Source organism: Pyrus communis, chromosome 9 (genome assembly GCF_041283825.1).
Source record: "Pyrus communis isolate YQ-2024b chromosome 9, ASM4128382v1, whole genome shotgun sequence".
Classification (NCBI taxonomy): Eukaryota; Viridiplantae; Streptophyta; class Magnoliopsida; order Rosales; family Rosaceae; genus Pyrus; species Pyrus communis.
The window spans coordinates 8,040,273-8,062,500 of record NC_142573.1 but is presented as its reverse complement, the minus strand read 5'-3'; the positions used below and the strand labels follow the sequence as shown (position 1 = coordinate 8,062,500).

The 22,228-nt window shown below is 36.6% G+C and overlaps 2 protein-coding genes and 3 pseudogenes across 3 annotated transcripts in view; all 5 read left to right on the top strand.

Moving 5' to 3' along the window:
- The window catches only part of LOC137740022 (7-deoxyloganetin glucosyltransferase-like), a 7,273-nt pseudogene extending 5,975 nt beyond the window's left edge, over positions 1 to 1,298 (top strand). Inside the window, exon 3 of the transcript XR_015966902.1 lies at positions 428 to 1,298. The product of XR_015966902.1 is annotated as a 7-deoxyloganetin glucosyltransferase-like (transcript). The remainder of the gene's footprint in view (positions 1 to 427) is intronic.
- Positions 1,299 to 2,796: 1,498 nt separating this feature from the next.
- On the top strand, positions 2,797 to 3,862 carry LOC148694168 (7-deoxyloganetin glucosyltransferase pseudogene; annotated as a pseudogene).
- A 2,618-nt stretch (positions 3,863 to 6,480) lies between these two features.
- LOC148694167 (7-deoxyloganetin glucosyltransferase-like) lies at positions 6,481 to 8,213 on the top strand. Its single transcript, XM_088700624.1, has 2 exons — positions 6,481 to 7,096; positions 7,189 to 8,213. The coding sequence occupies exons 1-2, from the start codon at positions 6,568 to 6,570 to the stop codon at positions 8,115 to 8,117; spliced, it is 1,458 nt and encodes a 485-aa protein (XP_088556750.1). The 5' UTR covers positions 6,481 to 6,567; the 3' UTR covers positions 8,118 to 8,213.
- Positions 8,214 to 17,455: 9,242 nt separating this feature from the next.
- Positions 17,456 to 19,293, top strand: LOC137740400 (7-deoxyloganetin glucosyltransferase-like). Its single transcript, XM_068480278.2, has 2 exons — positions 17,456 to 18,111; positions 18,229 to 19,293. The coding sequence occupies exons 1-2, from the start codon at positions 17,514 to 17,516 to the stop codon at positions 19,149 to 19,151; spliced, it is 1,521 nt and encodes a 506-aa protein (XP_068336379.2). The 5' UTR covers positions 17,456 to 17,513; the 3' UTR covers positions 19,152 to 19,293.
- Positions 19,294 to 20,605: 1,312 nt separating this feature from the next.
- On the top strand, positions 20,606 to 22,228 carry LOC148694166 (7-deoxyloganetin glucosyltransferase-like; annotated as a pseudogene).

The following is a 22,228-nucleotide window of genomic DNA, read 5'->3' as shown; positions in this document are numbered from 1 at the left end:
GAGATGAGACAGGTCAAGACGAATGATCAAGTTGCGGACTTGTTCACAAAAAGTTTAAGTACAGGCAAGCTCGAAAATTTTCGCTGTCTGCTCAGCACAGTGCAAAAAATGAGAGCTAACATTGAGGGGGAGTGTTGAGAATCAATGTTAGGTATGGTTGAGTGGAAAAAAATTAGGTGCAATTAATGGGTTTTGTGTGTTAGCAAATAATCTTAGTTTAATTAAGTGTGTGGTGTAGCTTTCATTTGGTTTGCTATAAATACCCAAGTCCCCAAGCATTGTAATCATCCAAGGAAAAACAAAGCCTAGAGCTAAATAAGAAAAACTTTGCTAATTAGTTTGTTTTGTGAGCTTTCTTTAAGAGTGTGCTCTATTTTTCTTCTACTTGAGATCATTAGAGTTATCTTGGATACTCTTCTTATTCAACATTGTTATACATACCTTTGATGCATTGGAGCTAGATGTTTTGGATGCTCTCTCATCTATGTCTCCACCTGTTTACGCCGTTGGCCCTTTCCAGTTACTTCTCAATCAGATACCACAACACCCTTTGAAGTCCCTGGGATATAGCCTATGGAGAGAAGAAACTGAGTGCCTTGAATGGCTGAACGATAAGGCACCAAACTCAGTTGTTTATGTGAATTTCGGCAGCATAACGGTCATGACCCCGGAACAACTTGTGGAATTTGGTTGTAGACTTGCAAATAGCAAGGTTTCTTTCTTCTGGGTAATTAGGCCTGACTTGGTAGTTGGTCAATCAGCAATTTTGCCACCCGAGTTTGTGGATGAAACTAAGGGGAGAAGTCTAATAGCGAGTTGGTGCCCTCAAGAGCTAGTCCTTAACCATCCATCAGTTGGAGGATTTTTGACACACACTGGTTGGAATTCTACGCTGGAAAGTGTGTCTGCAGGAGTGCCTATTCTGTGTTAGCCGTTCTTTGCTGATCAGCCGGCGAACTGTCACTCTACTTGCAAAAGATGGGGCATTGGTATGGAGATCAATAATGTTGTCAAGAGAGATGATGTTGAGAAGCTTGTTAGAGAGTTAATGGAGGGAGAGAAGGGTACGCGAATGAAGAATAAGGCCATGGAGTGGAAAAAATTGGCAGAGGAAGCCACTGGTCCACAGGGTTCTTCATCTGCGAACTTCGAAAAATTAGTGAATCAAATTCAGTTTAAAAAGATCTAGATGCTGTGCATTGGAACTAATGAGAGACATGTATTGCATGCCTCACAGTTATCGGTTCAAAAGAACTAGCAACATGTTTAGCCTGCTAGCTACTACATCCTCACAGTTATTGGAACCATCCAGTAGTCATTCTGTTTTTGCATTGCACTTTTTTGTTTCAATCCACATATATATTGGTTATTAAAAATGCAACTTTGGGGATGATTAATTTATCAGTTGGAAAATTATAAAAAAAGAACTAGAGGACATGAAGAATGTGACCAGACAAAAATATGTTGCTCATTTACTAAGGTAGATCTTTGCTTAGTTCATGCTATTAATCATGCATTCCGTAGAGTTATATATACAAATGCGTTTAAACGCTAATCAATTACTAACATAATGCTGTTTTTTCAGGAAAACCAGTGGATTCTCAAGAGGGGCTTCATGGAACAAATATTCACTGGTCCTTTACAATGATGATCAATTAGTGTAGTTCATGGATATAATGGATATATTGACAAAGGAATAGATTGAAATATGTAGGGATATATTGAAATATGCAGGAAATTGTATTGTTTCACTATAACACATTAAGAGTCGAGGAATCTCTTTCTTTTGAGCTGGACATGAGCTGGCCATGTCGGATTATATTTTTACTAACTTGGTAAGCTATATCAAAATTTAGACTCTTTTACTTGCCCTTTTGTATCCGTGTTTGCTAAATATATATAATATTTGTTGAGGTATTTTGTATATAGTTGATTCACATGAAGTTCAAGATCTCAGTTAGTATATCATCTGACGCCTACCATCATCTAATATTTGGCATATATAATCCATGCGATTGCTTAACAAAATTTGGTCAATAATCTCAATTAAATGACTTATGTGTATAAAATATAAATCTTAGAAACATTCTACCCATTGTTTAGTTTAACGAATTTTGTAGTGTTAGTTCTGCACCATTCCAATCTAGATTTGATTGGATAAATAATAGCATTGTTTAGCTAAATTTGCAAATTTCCTCATATTCCTAAGTTCTCTCTAAGCAGTATACTAGTGCCTTTGTATCAGGGTTTTGAAGGCGCTGGGGACTTCACCGTGACAAAGAAATTGAAGACTTAGGTTGTAAATATATTTTTACATGTAAGTAAATATATATCTAAAACTATCAACATGGTTTATACAATTTTTAAGCCCCTGCAGCATCACGAGGGCAGCCTTTTTAGGGCTCGTTTAGATGTGTTTTTAAAATAACTAAAAGCGCTTTTAGAGAAAATGTTTTTAGGTTATAAAAGCACTTAAAGCGGTAATTAGCATAAGTAATTACCCAAAAAATAAAGAGAGGGAAAAAAGCACGGTTACTTTTTGAAGTGCTAATAATAGTTTTACAATTTGGTTATTAGTTCTATATTTTTTATTAATCAACAGTGGTGTTGCTAATGGCCAATTAATCTAGTAGCACCCTATTTCGAATTTGTTGGAGACGTCCTAATTTCAAAGTTCATGAACGACAATTGTTGCATTGGCCATGAGAGAGTTTGTATTTGTTAATCAAGCAAATGAAGATAGTTTTTATTAATAAAGCATTACTTAGCTGTTTGTAGATGAGAGGTGCTTCACGAATGGCTTTTTAGACCAAGAGGTAGATTGGATACCAGGAATGGAAGGTATTCGTTTAAGGGATCTTCCTAACAACTTTGTAACAACAAAATCCCAATGATGCAATCTGGAATATCATACTTGAGGGAATGGGCAGACTACATGAAGCTTCAGCAATTGTTATACATACCTTTGATGCATTGGAACTAGATGTTTTGGATGCTCTCTCATCTATGTCTCCACCTGTTTACGCCGTTGGCCCTTTCCAATTACTTCTCAATCAGATACCACAACACCCTTTGAAGTCCCTGGGATATAGCCTATGGAGAGAAGAAACCGAGTGCCTTGAATGGCTGAACGATAAGGCACCAAACTCAGTTGTTTATGTGAATTTCGGCAGCATAACGGTCATGACCCCGGAACAACTTGTGGAATTTGGTTGTGGACTTGCAAATAGCAAGGTTTCTTTCTTCTGGGTAATTAGGCCTGACTTGGTAGTTGGTAAATCAGCAATTTTGCCACCCGAGTTTGTGGATGAAACTAAGGGGAGAAGTCTAATAGCGAGTTGGTGCCCTCAAGAGCTAGTCCTTAACCATCCATCAGTTGGAGGATTTTTGACACACACTGGTTGGAATTCTACGCTGGAAAGTGTGTCTGCAGGAGTGCCTATGCTGTGTTGGCCGTTCTTTGCTGATCAGCCGACGAACTGTCACTGTACTTGCAAAAGATGGGGCATTGGTATGGAGATCAATAATGTTGTCAAGAGAGATGATGTTGAGAAGCTTGTTAGAGAGTTAATGGAGGGAGAGAAGGGTACGCGAATGAAGAATAAGGCCATGGAGTGGAAAAAATTGGCAGAGGAAGCCACTGGTCCACAGGGTTCTTCATCTGCAAACTTCGAAAAATTAGTGAATCAAATTCAGTTTAAAAAGATATAGATGCTGTGCATTGGAACTAATGAGAGACATGTATTGCATGCCTCACAGTTATCGGTTCAAAAGAACTAGCAACATGTTTGGCCTGCTACTACATCTTCAGTTTTATTTAGTTACTGTTTTTAATTAAATTGATCTTATTTGTCATAGAAAATTTTGATTAAAAGTCCAAAAATATCAACACGAATAGAAGAACTAGCGCATTGTTGCTCATATATATATACTCACTAGTAAATTTTACCAGCACATCGTTGCGAGAGAGAAAATATGACTATAGATTATGTTTTTAACACATAAATATGCAAAGAGTGTTATAAATACTAAACAGAAAATGAAACAAATATTTTTACAAAGCTGTCGAAGTTAATATAATTTACAGAATAGACATTATAAAATGCCTTATCATCAGTATATAAAAATGGTTAACCTAGTATTCCTTCTTGACAGTGATCCTAAAGAGTCCATTGTTTATATACACAAAAAAAATGGGGAATTCATGTTAGGATCAACAATTTACACACAAAAAAATGTGAATCAATACTTATTTGTTTTGGATAACACATGCCAACATCCCTTAACACGAGTAAAAGTTTTTTGGTTGAAGCTGTAGAAAAAACAACATTGATCAACAGAAAAAAAAAAAAAAGGAAGCTAAAAATGAAAGAAAAATAGGAGAAAAAGCAGAAGCAGAAAGAAAGGGAAATAAGACAGTAAACGTGCAGGAAAGAAAAGAGAAGAGCTTACAAACATACGTTGCTTTATCACATTGTTTTTTTTTTTTTTTTTTTTTTTTTAAAAACAAGTACGATATTCACGTACAACGAATGGAAAAGATGCTAACAATAACAATGGGCCTTCATAAAAAAATTTCCGAAAAAACCTGAATGAAGAGAGAAAAAATCTCGCACCAAACAAAATTAAGCATTAAAAATATCTTTCAAAATAAGATCAGAAATTACATCAGACAATTCTTCGAATTACAAAACCCGTTGTGATAGACTAAGGCCGCGGCGAGCCAACCTGTGTGCCGCTTCATTGGCACCACGAAGCACGAAAATAGCCTTCCATTGTTGAACATTTTTAAATATTTTTTGTGGTCCTGCCACCAATTTTTTTATTTATTATTTTATCTTTTTCTGACTAAAAGAAAGACTTGCCGTGCCCGGGGTTTAACTCATATTTTTTAATATTTTTTTTGCCTTACGAAAGACTTGTCGTGCCCGGTCGTGCCCGGGGTTTAACTCATATTTTTTAATATTTTTTAGATTTTTTTAGATTTTTTGCCTTACCAATGCAAGCTAGTCATGATAGTCTCTTTCTTTTATCATTTATTGAGAAAAACTATATGCAAATGGTCAAAACTGAAATAACCAAACAAAAACCACAAAAAACTCATATGCAAACAAAACATTGTCCCTCCGCCAAAAAAAAAAAAAAAAAAAAAACAGCAACAAAATATTCAGGAAAAAGAAAAAATTTTATATACCTTGATGATAAAGAGCTTGCAAAGCCTTAGAGAAAAACTGGAAATTCGAGCAACAACTTTTGTTGTAACTAAAAATGAAAGCACATCAGAAAAGTACACCCAGTGCTTGAAAAAAATTAAATCACACACAATCAGAAAAATAGAAAACTCACCAGTAAACGTTTGATCGTATCCTTAACTTTTTCTGAAATAAAAAATCAAAACACATCAGAAAACCACACATAAACCACAAAAAAAAAATATATTGAAATCCCATGTGGCAAGAAAACCAAATAACTCACAAAATCAGCCAAAAGATACAAAATAGGGGAGAACAGCTAAATCCGGAAGAAAGAGGAAGAGAGAGCAGACAATGAGGGAAAATAGCTAAATCTAGAAAAGAGAGGAAGAGAGAGTAGACGGGTGGAAAAGAAGAGAACCAAACGTAATGGGAAAAAAATCGATTGAAAGCAGTCAAAAGGAATTGAAAAACGAAGAGAAAGCAGAAAGCGACGATGAGAGACGCATGGAAGTGAAGGGCACAACCGTCATTTAACTGTGGAAAGCAGGAAAGATAATGAACAGATGAAAAATTTTAAGGGCAATTTCGACACTTTACTGTTAATGAACAGTAACTGAAATTGAGTTTTAGTATATATAATATATATATATATATATATATATATATGTATATAATCTATAAAAACATTTCAAATAGTTCGATATAACTAACACAACTTCTAGCAAAAGACCTTGAATGAAGTTCTTGAATACGAAAATAAAGAAGCAACAATATTATGCCACTTCGTGGTTTTGAAGCTTAGAGAAAGTATATAAGCAAACCAGTAGTAGGAGAAACTAAAAACAATAAAATTTAGAAGAATGAAAAATAATAAAAGCCCAAAAACCATGAAAACAGGCCAAATACTTGCGGAAATTGACCGAACGGGCCTAGTCACCAGTGCTTAGAGAAGGGTTAAGAAGAAATAGGTTTACTGCTGGCAATGGAATACAATGTTAGCTGGCTCTCTACATAGCAACAACCGCTCTCTAAGTACTTGAAGAACTAATTCACATATAACCAATGAAAATTAAGATGATTACAAAAAGTTTTAGCAAAGAGAGTTGATTTTCACACACCATTTTTAGTCTCTCACATACTCCTCTTTATTTTTTGTCATCATGTTGAATAAATCAAACAAAACAACAGAATTGATTTAACAAGATGTGCAGAAGGAGAAAAAGAGTGTGTTTATCATTCAACTTGAACCACATATACGTTGAAAATCTTCCATTCAACTTGAACCACATATATGTTGAAAAGTAGCTCACTACTAGCACAGCAGTACTATAAATAATCTGCACTGCACTGCAATGCAGACACATTATCTAAAATGGATGCCACAGCAGTAGTTACTAAGCCTCACGCTGTCTGCGTTCCAATTCCGGTTCAAAGCCATATCAAGGCAATGCTTAAATTCGCAAAACTCCTGCACAGTAGAGGTTTTCATATTACCTTTGTCAACACGGAGTTCAATCACAAGCGGTTTCTTAAATCTCTAGGACCTGACTCCCTAGATGGCTTGCCTGATTTCCGGTTCGAAGCCGTCCCAGATGGCCTTCCAGATTCAGATGAAGACGCCACCCAAGATCTCATTTTGCTTGCTGACTCTATTAGAAAGCAGTATTTCTTGGCCCCCTTTCGTGGCCTCCTCAATAAACTCAACAATGATGCCATATCAACATCCAACAATCCACCAGTGACTTGCATAGTTTCAGATGGTTTCTTGTCCCCATTCACAATCACAGCTGCACAAGAGGTTGGAGTCCCTTCAGTGCTGCTCTACACTTTTGCAGCGTGCGCTTTCATGGGCTTTATGCAATTTCGCACTTTGGTTCAAAAAGGACTTGCACCACTCAAAGGTGAAATATATATAAATGTTGAAGCAATTGCTTAATTTGTGGTTAACTCTTGCTTATTTTCTAAACATGCAAATGAAATTTTCTTGTTGTAGATGAGAGCTGTTTGACAAATGGATATCTGGAAACAGTTATAGACTGGATTCCAGGAATGAAAGATATCCGTCTAAAGGATCTCCCGACCTTGTTTCGAACCACAAATCCCGATGACATCGCATTTAACTTCAAGATGGAAGGAACGGATCGAGCTCATGAAGCTTCAGCAATTGTTATTCATACTTTTGATGCCTTGGAGACAGATGTGTTGGATGCGCTCTCATCTATGCTTCCACTTGTTTATCCCATTGGCCCTCTTCAATTGCATCTCAACCAGATACCAGAACACCCATTGAATATTGGATACAGTCTGTGGAAAGAAGAAACTGAATGCCTTGAGTGGCTAAATGCTAAGGCGCCAGATTCTGTCATGTATGTAAATTTTGGCAGTGTAGCAGTCATGAAGCCTGAAGATCTTGTCGAGTTTGGTTGGGGACTTGCAAATAGTAAATTGCCCTTTTTTTGGGTAATTAGGCCTGATCTTGTAGTTGGTGAATCCGCCACTTTGCAGCCCGAGTTTGTTGCCCAAACAAAAGAAAGAAGTCTAATAGCAAGTTGGTGCCCACAAGAGCAAGTCCTGAACCACCCATCAGTAGGAGGATTTTTAACTCACAGCGGTTGGAATTCAACAATTGAGAGCCTGACTGCAGGAGTGCCTATGCTCTGTTGGCCATACTTTTCCGACCAGCAAATGAACTGCCACTATACTTGCAATGAATGGGGCATTGGGATGGAGATTAGTAATGATGTGAAGAGGGATGAAGTAGAGAAGCTTGTCAAGGAGTTAATGGAGGGAGAGAAGGGTAAGAAGTTGAAAAATAAGGTCATGGAGTGGAAGAAACTTGCAAAAGAAGCTACCGGGCCAAATGGTTCTTCATACAAAAATTTAGACAATTTAGTGAATCAAGTTCTACTAAGAAAAACCTAGATGCTAGGCTATGTAATTTAGAACTTTTTCTTCCATTAGTGTTGAATATCGTTCCTAATTAAAAATAAATAAATGTCGGTATGTGGTTTAGTACTATCTCAAAATTATCCATATTATTGTTGTTCTAAGGACTAATTTGGTATTGCTGTAATTAAAAAAAAAAAAAAAAAAAAGTGTTTCTGTGTGCTGTGTAAATAAGCAACTGTAAAACAAAATTGTTGAGTATTTGGTAAACTTTAAAAAAAAAAAAAAAAAAAAGATTTTAACCAAAAAAAAAAAAAACCAATGTCAATAGTGTTTTGATAAAATTTTATATAAATTTGCTCTGAATATGAATGACTTAAAAAATATGCTACTAAATATGATATAATAATTGCCAAATAAAATAACAAAGGAACAATTATTGTGATTTTGTAAAATATGCAGGAGTATACTTGTTGTTTGCAAATTTCATTAAATAGGCATTGTTCACTATGCTTTGAAAAAAAAAAAAAAAAAAAAAAAAACTTTTTTAGAAGCATGGTTGACCATGCTTTTGTTTTTCTATGTCTTTTTTACTGTCATCGACAATAGTTTTTTTCAAAACAATTCTTTTTTTATTTTATCAAACATATTTAATGTTCAAAATTTTTAATAAATAGATTTATTATTATTATTATTATTATTATTATTATTATTGTAACATCCCACATCGCTCATGGAAGTGATCCTTAAATGTATATTCACATCTCTACCTAGCACGAGGCATTTTGGGAGCTCACTGGCTTCGGGTTCCGTAGGAACTCCGAAGTTAAGCGAGAAGGAGGCTAGAGCAATCCCATGATGGGTGACCCACTGGGAAGTTGCTCGTGAGTTCCTAAAAACAAAACCGTAAGGGAATGGTAAGCCCAAAGCGGACAATATCGTGCTAAGGTGGTGGAGCGGGCCCGGGAAGTAATTCGTCCCGGGCCGGGATGTGACAATTATTTTAAAGTACCACAATCCTAAACCAACTCTAAGTTTTGAAACTATATGAGTATACAGTATTCTCAGCATCATATAAAAGAATAAAAGGAAAACTAATGAAAAGTCCTCAAAAACTTTAGTTTTAATGAAAATGACAAAATAAAGTGTAAGTGAATAGTATCAAATGACACACCCCGGACAAGACCAGGGCATGCTGGCCGTCATGTGGAAGTGACGTAACCATGTGCACAGTGCGGAAGCTAATAAAATAATAATAAAAGTAGTACGAATAAATAAAAACCAGTTTTACACAAAGTAACAACAAACATGTGCAAGCGAGGTGTGAAAATAAAGTTCAGAGCACAAAGACCTAATGCAGTCCGGGAGAAAATGACACTACAAAAGCACACCCGAAGGTAGTCATACACCGGGAATAGTTTGTCAGATATGCCGGGGAAATCCTCAGGGAAGCCACCAAACGTGCTAGCCAACTAGAACTTAGAGGGGCGCAAAACAAAAAGTGTGAGTGGGCAAAAACAAAGCTTTTCAAAAACCTTTTCAAAAACCATTTCATAAACAAGTTCTAACCCCTCGCCGTAAAACCTGTATACTTCCCAGAAAATATAATATACATATATATAGATCATGCTCCGAAATATGCTATGTCAAAACCTCGAAGTAGAATGCAAGTGCCCAGGTAATATCACATCAATGCCATATAATCTGTCAGTCGGAGTCACCTAACGTGACCTGTACGGCTGAATCTAGAGCTCAAATCTCCATCTCACTAACTATACTTGCACACGAGTCGGAACCACCTAAAGTGATCTGTGCGACAAGTCTGGGTGTAATATAAGTACGCTCAAGTGCTACGATCACGTGAAGGCTGAGCGAATAATAGCGGGTCACCTACGAGTCGGAACCACCTAAAGTGGTCTGTACGACAGGACTGTGCACCTAACTTGGATCCAAGATGAGCGTGTGGTGCGGGAGGTGAACATCACGTGAAGGACTATGCCCAACTCTGGACGGGAGCACTAACACCGGGGGTGCAGGTTATGAGCTCTCTAAGCATCTCAAATCACTACTGAATGTAAACATAAATCATAACTCACCTGACACTTACATGTGCGTCCACAACACCAATATATATATATATATATATATATATATATATATGCAACTAACAATGCATAAACAAACGGCAATATAATGCATGACATATAAACGAATAAACGTTTCAAATAAATTTCTGGGAAAAACATAAGTATATAGGTATATACGGAAAACCAAAAGCCCACTCACTGGTATGTGGAAGGGTTGTAACCCCCTTGCCTCGAGTGACCACGCTCGTCCTCGGGATATATCTCACCTATATGCGAAACAACTATAAAAACGTTAATTTTAAAACACATAACCAACCTTAGGAAATAACTTCTCATACAATGCTCAAATGGGGTGTATGAATACACCAATGAGATCTATTCAACCTCAGGAACATCCCCATATTTTTAGAAAAATTTTTCACCATCGCACGTGCCGGCCACGCGCATGCACGTGCCTGGCACGCTGACGGCGTCAGTTAACGCCATCAGGAATATTCCGTTAACTTTAACGGATTTCATTAACGCCGTTAGGAATATTCTGTCCAAACTGATGGAATATTCCGTCGTCTTCTCCAACGAGGCTCCAACGCCGAAAAATCGTAAAAACTTCAAACCTTCATATCTTCTTTGTTTTTCAACCAAATTTCACAAAATTAGTACCAAAATGAAGCTTACAACGAGAGGAACAAATCCATATCACTTTCAAGTGCTAAAACCCACAGAATCTCACCGGAAAAACACCACCAACTCCGGCCAACCTTGTAACTCACGATCCCGACGTCCAAAACCTTCAAACGAACCACCCCGAGCCTCCTAAGGACCTCACCAAGCTTCCTACAAGCTTGAAATTCCCAAAAACACAAGAATTAACGTGTGCATGAACAGTGACAAAAATTCGGTATCCCGAGTTCGACGTGAAAACAAAGGTATCCTTACCTGAAATGGGTATGGTTAAACTTCTACGGACCTCACGAGCAAGAATATATACTTTGTTTCTTCGATCTGTGAAGATTTGGGGAGTTTTGGGGTGTGTCCGTACAATGGGATAGGAAATGGGAGAGGGGAAATGGCTCGGGACAGGATGCAGGGCAGGGAAAAGGTGAGTGAAATGTGGGAGAGTGTGTGTGTGGTCCACAACCTGCCAAACCAACTCAAAAACAACCACACAACAAAAATTCACACTAGGGGCAAAATCGTCATTTCATACTTACGGTTTGAAAATTCCGGAACGGGCTGTCACAAATTGTCACATCCCGGCCCGGGGCGAATCACTTCCCGGGCCCGCTCCACCACCGTAGCATGATATTGTCCGCTTTGGGCTTACCATTTCCTCACGATTTTGTTTTTGGGAACTCACGAGCAAATTCCCAGTGGGTCACTTATCATGGGATTGCTCTAGCCCCCTTCTCGCTTAACTTCGGAGTTCCTACGGAACCCGAAGCCAGTGAGCTCCCAAAAGGCCTCGTGCTAGGTAGGGATGAGAATATACATTTAAAGATTACTCCCCTGGGCGATGTGGGATGTCACACCAAAAGTAACTTTTCAAAGTAAAAATATCATTTTCGTTAAAAGTAAACACCAGAAGTGTTTCATTAATATACCCTATAATAAATGATAGGCCCCCCAACGTAAAACATTTGTCTGCTTGTTTGGTAGCGTAGTTGTGCACGATATACGATGAACAATCCCGATCACAAGATCCCTAGATTTCCAAGGAAAATGATCCTTTTATATACCAGGTCTAATAATTGAAGTTATTTTATGCTTTTTTTTTTTTTTTTGAACAAATGGTATTATCTATACTAAGGAAAAGGGGTGGGCTTAGCCTCGCAAAGGCTAGCAATAATACGATTCAAACTCACCTTTGGCAGCTATAATTGAAACTAAAATCTTTCACTTACAAGTGAAAATGAATATTATTACCGTAATACTAAGTGAAAATTATTTTATGCTTTTTACGAAAGTGAAGATGTAAACAAAACTTTTATATATAGCACGAAGTCATCACTTGCCATTATCATCTATATATCTAACTTCCAAACGATCCTTATTCGGTCTATCCACTTTGAACTCATAATTCTTCCTCATTGCGATCATAGCTAATAATTGCAAGTGACAACCTCGTGTAATAGTACTTTTAAGGGTATATTAGTACTTCCATAATAACTTTGAGTTATACTTACATAAAATTAAAATCATTACTATAATTTTATACGAGGTCCAAATTCTTATTATATTTTCAAATTTCTCAAAAATAGTTGTAATTCGAATTAATTCCGTCGTTAATTAACCTCATGTTTAGTTCAAGTTGGAATTGGTGTTAAACAGCATAATACAATCCTACCTTGGGCAATCAAAGGCCCCAAAGGACTTTCTTCAAAACAGTTTTCTCTAGCATTCCTTATATTACATAGTTTGTGTGTCTTTCACATCAAGCATATGATCACACCCAAAGGACTTTCTGATTATTTTGTTATTACGATACAATTGACTTGTTATTCAACTTGAATCACTCATTTAAGATTCCTCAAACAAGATTATATATTTCACTGCCTGAACTGGCGTGAAGATAAGAATAGGAATGTAAGGATGTGAAGAAATGTCTCAACATGAATTTTAAGAAATCTTGTATGTGATTCATGGAATCAGAATAGATTGGCTCACATGTGAAGCCAAACATCCACATGTATTCCACACCACTAAGTTTGGTAATCCACATGTCTTTGAAAATTTGCCGCACATGAGAAAACGTGTGAGAAAATAAAAATGTCATGCACTTTGCATATACGCAAAAAGAGTTGAATTACTCCCTAATTTGAGAGCCTGACTGCAGGAGTGCCTATGTTCTGTTGGCCATACTTTTGCGACCAGCAAATGAACTGCCACTATACTTGCAATGAATGGGGCATTGGGATGGAGATTAGTAATGATGTGAAGAGGGATGAAGTAGAGAAGCTTGTCAAGGAGTTAATGGAGGGAGAGAAGGGTAAGAAGTTGAAAAATAAGGTCATCGAGTGGAAGAAACTTGCAAAAGAAGCTACCGGGCCAAATGGTTCTTCATACAAAAATTTAGACAATTTGGTGAATCAAGTTCTACTAAGAAAAACCTAGATGCTAGACTATGTAATTTAGAACTCTTTCTTCCATTAGTGTTGAATATTGTTCGTAATTAAAAATAAATAAATGTCGGTATGTGGTTTAGTACTATCTCAAAATTACCCATATTATTATTGTTCTAAGGACTAGTTTGGTATTGTTATAATTAAAAAAAAAAAATGTTTCTATGTGTGGTGTAAATAAGCAACTGTAAAACAAAATTGTTGAGTATTTGGTAAACCTTTTTTTTTGTAAAAATGCTTTTAACCAAAAAAAAAAAAAAACAATGTCAATAGTGTTTTGATAAAATTTTATATAAATTTGCTTTGAATATGAATGGCTTAAAAAATATGCTACTAAATATGATATAATAATTGCCAAATAAAATAAAGAAGGAACAATTATTGTGATTTTGTAAAATATGCGGAAGTATACCTGTTATTTGCAAATTTCATTAAATAGGCATTGTTGGCTATGCTTTGAGAAAAAAAAAAAAAAAAAAAAAAAAACAAAACTTTTTTAGAAGCATGGTTGACCATGCTTTTGTTTTTCTATGTCCTTTTTACTGTCATCGACAATAGGTTTTTTTTCAAAACAATTCTTTTTTTATTTTACCAAACATATTTGATGTTCCAACTTTTTAATAAACAGATTTATTATTATTATTATTATTATTTTAAAGTACCACAATCCCAAATTAACTCTAAGTTTTGAAACTATATGAGTATACAGTATTCTCAGCATCATATAAAAAAATAAAAAGGAAACTAATAAAAAGTCCTCAAAAACTTTAGCTTTAATGAAAATGACAAAATAAAGTGTAAGTGAATAGTACCAAGAGTAACTTTTCAAGGTAAAAATATCATTTTCGTTAAAAGTGAACAATATCAAAAATGTTTCGTTAAGATACCCTCTAATAAATGATAGGCCCGCCAACGTCAAATGTTTGTCTGCTTGTTTGGTAGCGTGGTTGTGCATCATGACCAATATATGGGACACCCGACACATAACATTAATATGTTACCCCATATATTCATTGTAGCTGCATGATTGAAGAACCTTATATAGGAAAAGGATCCGGCGACCCATATTCGTTGTAGCTGCATGATTGAAGAACCTTATACATGAAAAGGATCCAGCGACCCCATATATTCATTGTAGCTACATGATTGAATAACCTTTTATAGGAAAAGGATCCTCGCCATATACTTTTTCTTGTGGATCTTAAGGATCTCGTGATCGAGATCGTTCATCGTATATTGGACAGTTAGTTTTCTTTAGGTATCATTTATATTTAATTTTAAATTTTAAATTTTAAAATAATTTTTGACCGTACGATGTACGATGAACGATCCCGATCACGAGATTCCTAGAATTCCAAAGAAATGATCCTTTTATATACCAGGGTCTAATAATTGAAGTTATTTTATGCTTTTTTTTTTTTTTTGAACAAATGGTATTATCTATGCTAGGGAAAAGGGGTGGGTTTAGCCTCGCAATGGGCTAACAATAATACGATTCAAACTCGCCTTTGACGGCTATAATCGAATCTAAAATCTTTCATTTACAAATGAAAATGAATACTATTAGACCGTAATACTAAGTGAAAATTATTTTATGCTTTTTACGAAAGTGAAGATGTAAATAAAACTTTTATATATAGCACGAAGTCATCACTTGCCATTATCATCTATATATCTAACTTCCAAACGATCCTTATTCGGTCTATCCACTTTGAACTCATAATTCTTCCTCATTGCGATCATAGCTAATAATTGCAAGCCACAACTTTGTGTAATAGTACTTTTAAGGGTATATTAGTACTTCCATAATAACTTTGAGTTATACTTACATAAAATTAAAATCATTACTATAATTTTATACGAGGTCCAAATTCTGATTATTTTTCCAAATTTCTCAAAAAAAGTTGTAATTCGAATTAATTCCGTCGTTAATTAACCTCATGTTTAGTTCAAGTTGGAATTGGTGTTAAATAGCCAAATACAATCCCACCTTGGGCAATCAAAGGCCCCAAAGGACTTTCTTCAAAACGGTTTTCTCTAGCATTCCTTATATTACATAGTTTATGTGTCTTTCACATCAAGCATATGATCACACCCAAAGGACTTTCTGATTATTTTGTTATTACGATACAATTGACTTGTTATTCAACTTGAATCACTCATTTAAGATTCCTCAAACAAGATTATATATTTCATTGCCTGAACTGGCGTGAAGATAAGAATAGGAATGTAAGGATGTGAAGAAATGTCTCAACATGAATTTTAAGAAATCTTGTATGTGATTCATGGAATCAGAATAGATTGGCTCACATGTGAAGCCAAACGTCCACATGTATTCCACACCACTAAGTTTGGTAATCCACATGTCTTTCTTGAAAATTTGCCACACATGAGAAAACGTGTGAGAAAACGAAAATGTCATACACTTTGCATGTACGCAAAAAGAGTTGAATTACTCCCTAATTTGCCAATTGATTTTATTGCGAAATCTCAACTACCGCCACACAACATATTGAAAAGTTCTCACGAGGACTATAAATGTTCTGCATTATGCAACCACTGCAAGCCTCATGATGTTTGTATTCCAGTTGCAGCTCAAAGCCATATCAAGGCCTCCTCCTCCACAGAGGTTTTCATATCACCTTTGTCAACACGGAGTTCAACCACAAGCGCTTTCTTAAATCTCTCGGCCCCAACTCCCTTGATGGCTTGCCTGATTTTCGTGCGAAGCCATCCTAGACGGCCTTCCAGATAAGATGAAGATACCACCCAAGATCTCACTTTGCTTGCCGACTATGTCAGAAAACAGAACTTGTTGGCTCCCTTTCGTGCCCTCCTCAATGAACTCAACAATGATGCCACATCAACATCCAACAATCCTCCAGCGATGCGCATAATTTAAGATGGTTTCATTGTCCACATTCACAATCACTGCTGCTGAAGAAATTGGAGTCCCTATTGTACTGTTCTACACTATTGCTGCATGCAGCTTCATGAGCTTATTCAACTTCGTGCTTTTACGAAAAAGGACTTGCACCACTCAACACTAAATATATACAACTATTGAACACACTGATTTTTATGGTTAACTCTTTGAATTGCTTATTTATAACATGTGTATAAAAAATTTCGTGTTGTGGATGAGAGTTGTTTGACAAATGGCTATTTGGACAAGGTTATAGATTGGATTCCAAGAATGAAAAATATCCGTTTGAGGGATCTCCCCAACGACTTTGTAAAAACAAATCCCAATGATAAAATTTTACCATCTTTGAAGTAATGAATAGAGTTCATGAAGCTTCAGCAATTATTATACACACCTTTGATGCATTGGAGCAAGATGTTTTGGATGCCCTCTCAAGTATGTCTCCACCTGTTTACGCCATTGGCCCTCTCCAGTTGCTTCTCAATCGGATGCCACATGGTTCTTCATCTGCAAACTTAGAAAAATTAGGGAATCAAATTCAAATTAAAGAAGAATCCAGATGTTCTGCTTAAGACCAACCAAGAAACATGCACTGCCTTCATAGAAGTTGTTGGTTTAATGAATTAGCAACATGTTTAGCCAGCCACCATCTTCAAATTTGTCTAGATATTAGTTTCAGGTTGAACTTGATGTTACATTATTTGCTATGTGTGCTGAGAGATTCTCCCCTGTCACCGGTGTCACATGACAACAGATGCAGACACACGGGTATACTGACGGGTGGCACACATGATTTTCTCCTGCCATGGTTTTAGGATCTACAATAAATTACTCAAAGATACAATACAGCATCCAATTTTTATAGAAATTTAGAATAACAACTCCAGCACTATCAACAAGAATAGAAGGATCAATGCATTGTGAATATAGGATATAACCAAAGAAAATTGACATGGTAAAGTATTATTTCAGCAATGTAAAACAAAATGACAGAAGAATAGAAGAAGCCACGAAGTCCGATTCCACTAATTATTGTAAATCATCTTCCCTGTAGATTTCTTAATCCTTACACTATTGTAAAACATTTCTCTTTCTCTGTCAAATAAGGGGCCCGTGAAGTTGCTATCAAATAGTTGCCGTTGTGTCTTTCTCAATTGAATTTTTTCATTGCACGGATATTTGTTGGGGGCCAAAACTACTATTAAGTGAATCCGCAAAAAGATTTTTTCAAAACCGGCCTTGCCTATTTTCTTTCATATCTATTTAAATTTACCTGTCTGCAAAGAAAACAAAACAGTAGATGTCGAAAAGTAGCACTATAAATAGTCTGCATTACTGCAACCGCTGCAATGCAAACGCAAAACCTAAAATGGATTCCACAGCAGTAGGTACTAAGCCTCATGCTGTTTGCATTCCAATTCCGACTCAAAGCCATATCAAGGCAATGCTTAAATTTGCAAAGCTCCTCCACCATAGAGGTTTTCATATTACCTTCGTCAACTCCAAGTACAACCACAGGCGCTTTCTAAAATCTTTAGGCTCCCATTCCCTTGATGGCTTACCTGATTTTCGGTTTGCAGCCATCCCAGATGGCCTCTCAGATTCAGATGGAGATACCACCCAAGATCTCACTTTGCTTGTTGATACCATAAGAAAACAAAATTTCTTGGCTCCGTTTCATGACCTCCTCAATGCGCTCAACAACGATGCCATAACAACATCCAACAATCCTCCAGTGACTTGCATAGTTTCGGATGGTTTCATGTCCACATCCACGATCACAGCTGCTGAAGAAATTGGAGTCCCTATAGTACTGTTCTACACTATTGCTGCCAGCAGCTTCATGGGACTTATACAATTTCGTGCTTTGATCGAAAATGGCCTGGCACCACTCAAAGGTGAAATATATTATATACAGAACTACTGAAGCTTTATTGAATTTATGGTTCGCTCTTAATTCCTTGTTTCTAAACATGTAAATGAAAATTCTCTTTTTTTTTTCTTTTTTTTTGTAGAGGAGAGCTATTTGACAAATGGCTATTTGGACAAGGTCATAGATTGGATTCCAGGAATGAAGGATATTCGTTTAAAGGATCTCCCAACCTTCATTCGAACAACAAATCCCGATGACATAATGTTTAACTTCATGATGGAATCAACCGATAGAGTCCGTGAAGCTTCAGCAGTTGTTCTTCATACTTTTGACGCCTTGGAGCGAGATGTTTTGGATGCTCTCTCATCTATGCTTCCACTTGTGTATCCCATTGGCCCTCTTCAATTACATCTTGATCAGATACCAGAACACCCCTTGAATATTGGATACAGTCTATGGAAAGAAGAAACTGAGTGCCTCCAATGGCTAAACACTAGGGAGCCAAATTCAGTTGTGTATGTGAATTTCGGCAGCGTAATAGTCACGACGTCTGAACAACTTGTGGAGTTTTGTTGGGGACTTGCAAACAGCAAGTTGCCCTTCTTCTGGGTAATTAGGCCTGATCTTGTTAATGGTGAATCCGATATTTTGCCACCTGAGTTTGTGGCTGAAACAAAGGAAAGAAGTCTAATAGCAAGTTGGTGCCCACAGGAGCAAGTCCTCAACCATCCATCAGTGGGAGGTTTTTTGACACACAGTGGTTGGAATTCAACTATTGAGAGCCTGACCGCAGGAGTGCCTATGCTCTGTTGGCCATTCTTCTTCGACCAGCAGATGGACTGCCGCTATAGTTGCAACGAATGGGGCATTGGCATGGAAATTAGTAATGATGTGAAGAGGGATGAAGTAGAGAAGCTTGTTAGAGAATTAATGGATGGGGAGAAGGGTAAGAAGATGAAAAATAGAGTGGTGGAGTGGAAAGAACATGCAGAAGAAGCTACCAGTCCACATGGATCTTCATCAAAAAACTTAGACAATTTAGTGAATCAAGTGTTACTAAGATAAAGTTAGATGCCACGCATCCGTACAAAATTTATTGTTAATAATTGGTTTTTTTTTTTTTTTTTGTTATTGTTTTGTTGTTGTTGGCCTTCAGAACTAGAATGATGAAGTGCAAAATAAAGGACCATTATCTCAAATAATAAAATTAAAATTAGAATTGAATGCTTAATTACAATCATTTGCAGAGAAAACTCAGATGCTAAAAAAATATTTTAGCAATACAGAAGAGGAAAAAAAACAACAAAAAGAAAAAAAATTATAGACAAGGCCGCAAAATGTATTATAAGGGCTATTTATTAATTATACAGCTTCGAAATAAAATGCAATATAATAAACGAGGTCTGATAGATGGGATCGTAATATTTTAGAAGATTGTGATATAAAGCTATTTATTATATGAATGCGACATGAAATAATTTTTAAAAATTGTCAAAATATATAACTGTGTTTCAATACCATACAATAAGTTATTTATAACATTTGTTAAGGTTTCACTTACACCCACGCTTCTACTCGACTCTCATATGGTCATCAAATAATATGCGCATTGTTAGGCATATATGCACTACGGTGTAACGCACGCACATATTATCCATTGAAAGTTGTACTGAAACTGAAAAATATCTCCACAAAATGACAGAATAAGCCTCAATTATTTCTCTCCTTGCTTTCTCTCTCTGTTTTTAATAAAAGTAAACTTTGAAATCCATTGGTTGTCATATCTATTAGATAAATATAAATTTTACCCCGTAATGATGTGGAATGTGGAGAGAATTTTCACTGTCATCAGAATATAAATGGTACTTTACCTGTTTTTATATAAGTGATAAAAAAAATTATTTTTTAAATTATTAATTTTTTAACATACATATCTCATCATTTATATAGTAATATGTAATATAGTATCCTATGTACCGATTACACTAAAAAATTTCTCGTTAAATGTGGATCTTCAAAACCTTGTCTTGTAGTCTTTGACATTTCTCAATTCAAATTAAAAGTAACAACTTTCTACTGGCTACTATGTCTAATTTTGTTTAGAGTAAATTATATAAAACTACCTTAACTATTAGATCAGTCACAATTTCATACCTCATCTTTAAAAAAATTTCAATGTCATACCTTATCTACAATTTTTTTACAATTTTATACATTCCGTTAGTTTTCTGTTAAATAATGACGTGGCTTGAAATTAATTAAATATTTAAAAACTAAAAAAAAAAAAATCATTTTTAATATTTTTTTCCATGGAGGACCCACCCTTATCCCACCCAAACCCAAATCCCACCCATCCCGTCTTCTCCAAAACCCAAAACCCACCCATCTCATCTTCCCCAAACCCAGATCCCACCCATCCCGTACCCTCTGTGCCGATCACTACCGCCACTCTCTTCGTCCTCCCCCGCCCTTCTCCGACTTTGTTGACCAACTTCAGCTGTCACTCACCCACCTTACCCATGCCACGCCATCGCTCGACTCCCTCCCTCCCTCCACACCGCCATCAACCGACTTCCTATCTGATTTCGACTCTGCCTTCACCAAATCGGGTCAATCAGCCCTCTTTCTGCTCCACTACCACTTCTGCCCTCTTCCTCTGCCCCTCAAAACCCTCAAATCTCTCTGCTTCAGTACAACACGAAAGACACCACGACGATGATTGTGCAGGTGGTCGGGTACAAGGAGAGCGAGGAAGCGTTTCAGAGGGTTTCCGGGGTAAGGATTTTGGCGGATTTGTTGGATATGGCGGAAAGTGGCAGCGGAGAGAGGGCGTAGAGGGAGGAGTGGGTGCGCTAAGGGATGTGAGGGAGGAGTGGGTGCGTTGAGGGAGGTGAGGGAGGAGTGGGCATTGAGGGATGTGGCGGAGAATGATAGCAGGGAGTGGGATATGGGTTTGGGATGGTATCTGGTTGATTTAGGGTTTGGTGAAGACGAGAAGGGGAAGAAAGGGTGAGGGGTGGGTCCGTCATGCAAAAAAAAATATTAAAAATGATTTTTTTTAGTTTTTTAATATTTAATTAATTTATTAATTTTTAATAGAGAATAGGTCCCATCTTAAGTCATGTCATTATTTAATGGAAGAATTGATAGAAAACTGACGGAAGGTATAAAAATGTAAAAAATCATAGATGAGGTATAACATTGAAATTTCTTAAAAATGAAACAAACACACCCGTTCCTAATTTGATTGCACTGAATGCCTTCGTTATGAAACAAAAGACAATTAGTCAATTATCTTGTCGCCCAAGATTAATTTTTGCGTAATCTGCAAGTCTTAAAGGAGCACGTATTCAATTTGACTTTAGTTGTGTCTACTTTTCGGAACAGTACTAATCTGCACATATATACATATATTATATATATTTGTGCTTAGTGCAAGCACAAACGCATAAGCACAATCTATGATGGATTCCAAGGCATGCTGTTTGTATTCCAGCACCAGCTCAAAGCCATATAAAGGCAATGCTTAAATTTTCAAAGCTACTCCACCATAGAGGTTTTCATATAACCTTTGTCAACACAGAGTTCAACCACACCCGCTTTCTAAAATGCCTCGGACCCAACTCCCTCGATGGCTTGCCTGATTTTCGATTCGAAACCATTCCAGACGGCCTTCCACCAGACTCCAACCAAGATGCCACCCAAGACGTCTCTTTAGCATCGGACGCCATCAGCAAAAACCTTTTGCCTCCGTTTTGAGACCTCCTCATAAAACTCAATGACGCGGTGATTTCGATCAATAATGTTAGTCCTCCAGTGACTTGCATTTTCTCAGATGGTTTCATGCCATTTACAATCACAGCTGCTGAAGAATTTGGACTCCCTTTGGTACTCTTCGTTACCATTCTGCAAGCAGTTTCATGGGCTATAAACAAAACCCTACTTTGGTGGAAAAGAGTATTGCACCACTCAAAGGTCGTGAAAAAAATAATCTGAATAAGTTAATTGCACAATTTAACTGATTAAACCTTTTTTTAACAAAATATTAAAATAGTGTATAGCACCATATTAGCTCGTCGGATTAGGTGTAGAACGAAAAACGTACGGTCCTACACACTCTGGGAGAGCCCATGCCCATCACT